The following is a 6,909-nucleotide window of genomic DNA, read 5'->3' on the forward strand; positions in this document are numbered from 1 at the left end:
TCACGTCACACAAAGGTTTGCAGGTGCAGATATTGTAAGTAGCCGGGTCCCTCTCAACAAGACAGGTCTCTGTGAGACACAAAGTCCTCCGCACAGTGTCAGTGTGTCGTACTGATACCTTCTGTACCGTGAATTCTGCGTAGGATGTCACTGCCTCATCCGTGCTGTAATAGTAACAAAACGATGATAGGATACAAGATCGTAACTATCATAACAAGATGATGACAAGGATAAAGAACAGGACCTGCTCGGGTTTGTTAGGTACCAGGTCCCTTTTTAAAAAAGAACTCATTTAAAGCACAATAACTAGATCATCTATGCATTAATTTCAAGAAAACTTCACATTAATAAAATTTGACCAAGGGGATGACGTACGTAGTCTTAAACAGCCTTATGCACTGCTCACAGTCAAAAGCTCCGTATCATGAACTCTAGCATGGAGATCATCAAGATAGAATGCATCGCTGTTTCAGGCTTTTCCTCTCTACAGCTTTTCTGATGCACCAAGCCCCCTCACCGATGTGAGGTGTCCTTGCCAGTCCAACTGTTTTCCTCTGCTGTCAACTCTTAGGATTCATTCCAGCCTGATTCCTCTCTCTTCAACCAGATCCAGTGAATTGCTTTCTCTACTGTCTCCTGAAGGGAATTTAAAAGTTTGTTACTTTTCTTAGCAGCAAGTCCTGCCACTCTCATCTACTTCTGGACGCTAGTAACTATGAAATCTCAGCAGCCAGCCTCAACTGGAAAGCGAGTTGCTTTCCAACCTGCTTCCTCACTTTTTTCAACAAGCGCCTCATATCGGTTTTCTTTCCACTCATGTACAGCATTGATGTAGTCTTCGTGAGGTACAGTGAGCTCCACCAGATGCACTTCTTTCTCTTTTTCCTCCCATAACACCAAGTCCGGCTTTTTCGTTGTTGGGATGGGGAAGAATCTCTCAAAGCAATTTAAGTCAGCAGCTACCTCCCATGCGCCTCCACGCTTGTTTTTCATGGCTTTCTTTCTGTTGGGTACCTTGCTTCCTTGTGGAACGAACTCAATCTTGGTAAGTCCATGCTTCTGTAGCTTGAGGGCGATGCGAAAAAAATCAACCCTCGCCTTCGAAAATAATTAAGTTTGAAAAATTTCAATCAAAGTTCAGAAAAAGCAAACCTTAACAACTTAAAAATCAACTTTAATGTGTTTTGGTGCAATGTGAACAAATGTGTTTAAAACTTACATCGCTATAGAAAGCATGCCTAAAAAAAGTAAAATATTTTCCATTGAGTTTTTTTTAAAGACAGTCTACGGAAACAACCCACAAACCATTAAACAGATGAAAATCAATGATGAACAGGTCCAAAGAATAGACCCAGAATAAAGCCACAAGTTTATTCAAAATTTCAAGCAGCATATTTGAGCTTGTCTGGAGAACAAAGGTTGACAACTGGTGCATATAATTTATAAAGCCTGAGTTTTATTTACCCATGTCAGTTTTAAAAAGATGCTCTTGAAATGCACAAATACAAGTTGGGGTAAGCGAGGAGGCTTTGAACATTTTTAATGTTTGTCTCCACAGCTCGGTTCAGGGACAATTCAATCCGAAGAAAATAGTTTCAACATTATTGTAAGCCACTTTAGGCAACCCCACTAGCTTCGTGCATCATCACATTTTACCACCATAGTATCATACTTGAGGTACTCCAAAATGTGAGAAACCACCCCACGCTGAGGAAGACATCGGACAAACGAGAGGGAAAATTTGGACAAAGAGGAATAACTTTTTAAATAATAAGTTTTAAAATGTTCAACAATGTTAATCACAATTTTCCATAAAGGCCAATGGCCTTTATAAAGTCAAGGATTCTGTTGGGAACAACGACACAAAACAGATCTTGCACTTTTTCGCATCTAAAACATGTCCTTCGGGTCTCTCCGAAGTCTAGACATTCTGTTAAAATGTGTCTAATGGTAAAATCTGTGTTGCATCCGACACAGAACGGCTTCTCATCTCCCTGAAGGATGTATTGATGTGTCAGGGACGTGTGTCTGATGCGTAATCGAGTAAAAATGACTTTGTCTCTTCTGGAGAGGCCCGAAGGTTTTCGCGGACCCAGTTTGGGCTTAATGTTGAGTAGTTTATTGTTTTCTTGTTTTTTCCCAATGGGTCTCCAACAGACTGCAGGTGTAGTTTTTTACTTTATTTTCTAAGTCAGTCTGAGGGAGAGTGTTCGTTGTTGATCCCATTAGAACGAACAAGGATTCCTTCTACCTAAAAAACATCTCCATACTCCCCTCCGCAGCCGACAAATTGCATTTAACTTTTCATATATCAATCAGCTCACCTGTACTTGCCCAAGCGATGTGTCTGGAACTGGTCAAAGGAGATCGGTTCTTTACGGATCCGAATAGTTACTCCTACAAAGGCAGCACCTGCCTCTGTTATTGCCTTGCATAGTTCTTCTCGCTGTTCCAAAGCGAATAAGTGCTGGAGATACACAAGTATATTAGTCTGTGAAACTGTGTGTCCCATCCATCAGTACTTCTGCAAATTTGTTCACAGCAGGACTGACATCACGGGTGTGAGGTGAAAAAAAATGTCTGTTTCGTTTTAAACTTTAAAAAATCCTGCCTGTCAGTCTTCAGGGCAATTTGTGTTCTGCATTTCAAATAAAAGAAAAGAAACAGAAGCATCAAGGAGAAAATTAACTCATTGTGTCTATGCACATGCAAATACTTTTTTTTTTCTATAAAATAGCCCTGTGCAAAATTATCAATCAACAACCAAAAAAAAACCAGTTTACGATGGCCGAGCAAATCTCTCATCGCCCAATACTTTGTCATAAATTACATATTGGCACCTGATGCTATGGATGAGCGTCATAATTCATTTACCTGTCGATACTGTTAGTCCCTCCAATGAATGAACCGATCATGTAGTGTAGGTCCCTACCACTGTTTATCCAAGCTGACCAGTTGGTAATAACAAATTTTTAGCGGCTGCTTAGGGATGTGGGGATCTATCATAACCTAAGCTTTATTAGATCTAAGAAAGCCTAAGTCATAACCCCATCCATAACTCACACACAAATCAGAAATGAGATGAGCTGTTGCTCTGTGTACCCAGTCCGTAACAACGGACATCAGCATGAACTCGTGACTGAAGTGTCACTTCTTCCCTAAGTACAAGTTAGAAATCACAAAAATAGTTTGCCAAATTAAATAGTAAAATAGGGAGAGATCTACAATGGGGTGGTGTGACAAAAATAAACACAATACAATGTTTTGTGCGTTGAAGAAAGAGTTTACAATTAGAATATAACATAACTTTGGAATTCGGCTTTAAATTTAACTCCCCACATTAATCTAACTATTTTTGAAGCACTGATTATGAAAATGCAATTATTTCCGGGCTTTGACCAACATTTTTGAAAACTTTAGACTAAAACTTTGAAGACGCCGAAGAAATTTCAGAGGAACCGTGCCACACCAATGTGATTACCTCCACAAATCAACAAATGTCATCAGACACCAGATGACTGACGGGCATGAGGTAAAAAAAAACCAAAAAAAACTGGAGTAGTCTCTATTACTTAAGACATACAGTTGGGTTTTTTTACCCTTTACCTGTCAGTTCTCGGGCCCCCTCAGGTTCGGTTTGGTTAACATTTTATGGCACTCGCAACAGCCCAAGGTCATATGAGCACGCAAGACACAAGTTAGTATGGTCCTTGTAGTTTGTAGCACGGCTTAGTCTTACTTCATGACTCTAAGTGTTCTAATATCTAAAATACATAATAAAAATTTAATTATAAAATCAGTCATTTACATTTTTAAAATAAAAAATAGTTGCATTCAAGAGTAGAGGCCAAGGACCTTTGTAAAATCGAGAATACTGTTAAGATGAACGACTTAGAACAAATTCTATAAATTTGTATATTTAAATATTGTTTCCTTTGGGTCTGTAATTGGATGGGTGTGTGTGTGTGGTCTTTGTGAGGTTTGGGTATTGGAATGACAGTGGCGAGACGCCAAGACTCCAGAAAGGAATGCCACCACAACATGTCGTTGTATATGTCTAGTAGGAGTGCAAGTGTGGGTAAATGTCTAATGATCTGGTTGTGGATGTCATCCGGACCCAGGGTTGTATTGCCCAGGTCCGAGATGCAGGATGTTAGTTCATCTTATGTGAAGTCTGCTTTGTGGGTTTTAGTGTTGTTTGAGTGGAAGTTCAGGGGTTGTTGTTCTCTGTTAGTTTTGATGTTTTGGAAGGTGGTGCTGTAATTTGCTTTGGGTGAGTTTTTGGTGAGAGATATAGCTATTGTGTTTGCTAACTTCGACTCAGATCGAACCCTATCGATAGCTAGAACATTTCGTCAAGGCAGTTTGCGTAATCTTTCACTAGGTATGGAGTGTAGTTGACAAAGGGCAAGATGGTATCAACAAATATATTAATACCGACTCGACCAAGTCGGTGAATTGTGGCAAAAGCTACTGACGAATTAGGTTCTTTTTAAGTCTATGATTGACAACTAACGGGCCTTATTTCACATTCGGTACAACTATTGGAAAATATTTTTATCGCGATTTTTCGCATGTCTTAATTTACTTTAAGTGTGTGCCCTTGCTGTGTCTGTCAAGTACCATTCTAAAATCATTGATTAGTTAATCAGTGCAAGGTAGATGATACTTAATTTGTCACTCGAAAAAAAAAAGCAACTCATAAACATGTTCGCCTCAGAAATTCTCTCTTCAAAAAACCAACTCCAGCTCTCTACTTCAATTTGAAACAAATCTCATACATTCTTCCTATATGCAAAACAATGAGTTTGTATACAACAGCCCTCATACAGTGGCTATTCGTGACTGTTGCAAAGACAGCTTACATGACTTGGAGATGGGAGCTCCACGATTGTGATATTACCAGAGAGCAGAAGAGGGCAAGCAATTTTGTGATACGTAATTCTTCGACAAACTTGACGAAATTGCTTTCCCATTACTACAGACAGAATACAGGCAAAAGCTATCTTGACTATCACTTTCAAAGCCTCAGCAGAGGCCTTTATAGAGAGTACCAAAGAAAACGGAAAGAGTCACACAATGTCCCAGACGACTTAAGAGAGATATTAAAAAAGAGCAACCTGCTGTTGTATGTGTCGGAAGGATTAATGTGATGTATGCAAGGTTGGAGAAAGAATCTAACATGAAGCTTGCACAAATCCCAGTGAATGGGACCAGATTATGTTTAGCATGCATGGACTTGAAGCAGATTTATTGTTAGTATGGCGTTGAACGCATCTGCTACACTGTTACATAACATTTAACAAACAGGACCAAATTTGCTGTCTATATTTTTTTAAATTTGGTAACCAAAGTTGTGAAGTGTCACATTTGGCACCAAGGAGAAGGACCATTGATTGCCAATGAAATTTCTTGTGTCAGTAACTTCCTGGAGGAGCCTACTGACAATAAATGCCACGTTCAATATATACAGTGGAAACCTGATATAACAGGGATGGTGGGACCCGAGAAAAAGTCCTGTTACATCAGATCCCTCTTAAATCATAAATGCAAGGGAAGTAAGCATTTGTGGACTAATCCAGCTGTATTGATTCAAAGGTAGTTTCCTTTGCCACAAGTACCCACGAACAGGGGTTTTGGCAGGCCTACACATGACACATTACGCGTGCGTGTAGCTAGACTTCGGCCTAGGGCTAGACCGAAGTGTGCAGCACACCACAGCCCTCTCTCGCTTCACCCGCTGTGCGTGCTAGCAGCGGCCTCCCTCCCCCCCCCTCTCTCTCTCTCTCTCCCTCTCTCTCTCTCTCTCTCTCTCTCTCTCTCTCTCTCTCTCTCTCTCTCTCTCTCTCTCTTCCCTACTTTTTACACATTGTTAACAAGCCTTTGTCCCTGCTATAACCAGCCTTTGTCCCTGCTATAACCGATTGGGCTCCGATGAGGCCCTGTTATTGCCGATAACTTTTAATAGAGACAAAAAGTAGGAAAAAAACGAGAATTTTAATAATCCCTGTCATTACAGGATCCTGTTATTACCGGGCCATTTATATATGGTTTCCACAGAACAGAGAAGGCTGTACTTATCAGACCACAACGCTAACTTGCCAAATGCAATCAGTGACATTTGTACCAGATAGAGCAAAATTGTTGAATACAAATACCTTGAAAAGGAACAAACGTAAATGGAAGTGGACAGCACACACAGTGTAATCGAAAGGTCCCTGAAAAATGGTATGTTCTAATGGTCTATGTGCTCATGGATAATCTTGAACGTTTTTAAGAAAACAAGACAATACCCCCCCCCCAACTCCCTTTGCTTTGATGTTCGATTTCAGGACCATTCAGACCTGGCCGAAACAAAAACGACCACGTTGTCACAAACGTTCGTTGCCTTCGATATACACTGAACAAAAACATCCAGTACAAATTGAACATTAAGATGAATGGCCTTTTTTACCAACTCCATGAAGCCCAAAACAGTCCTGCCCCAGAAGATCCAACCAAATTGAAATAATTACTCTAAAACTTTATAATTACTCTTACATTTATTATGATTTGCTTTTGTCGATAACTCAAACGTCCAAACGACCATTGGCGCTCGTCGAGTAGTGTTGATTAACGTGATCAAACGCCTAGAACCGTCATATTGTCACTTAGGCGGTTGAATTATGCAGATCTTGGTAGGTCTAAACCGCTTATGTCCAGTAACCTATGTAAAAGAGCTTTTTCTTTTTAAAGTTAGTTACAGAGCATCGTCCTACATCATATTATATCATATATCTGAATTTCAGATTCATTGGTACCAGCACAAAGAAATAAAACAGATTTTTGATTCTCCTAAAAAATTTGTCTCTTGGCACTTAGGCAGTTGAATCACGCGGCTAGCGATTTGTTTCAAGTGTGCCCCCCCCC

The 6,909-nt window shown here is 40.0% G+C and overlaps 1 protein-coding gene across 2 annotated transcripts in view; it reads right to left on the reverse strand.

Moving 5' to 3' along the window:
• LOC101847707 (dnaJ homolog subfamily C member 13) overlaps positions 1-6,909 on the reverse strand; it is a 336,952-nt gene that overhangs the window by 269,573 nt on the left and 60,470 nt on the right. For both annotated transcript variants that reach the window (XM_005092779.3, XM_005092778.3), the window contains exons 7-8: positions 2,325-2,467; positions 5-164 (exon numbers count right to left, since the gene is read on the reverse strand). In XM_005092779.3, coding sequence (XP_005092836.1) covers positions 5-164; positions 2,325-2,467 — 303 coding nt within the window. The remainder of the gene's footprint in view (positions 1-4; positions 165-2,324; positions 2,468-6,909) is intronic.

Source organism: Aplysia californica, unplaced genomic scaffold (assembly GCF_000002075.1).
Source record: "Aplysia californica isolate F4 #8 unplaced genomic scaffold, AplCal3.0 scaffold00052, whole genome shotgun sequence".
Classification (NCBI taxonomy): Eukaryota; Metazoa; Mollusca; class Gastropoda; order Aplysiida; family Aplysiidae; genus Aplysia; species Aplysia californica.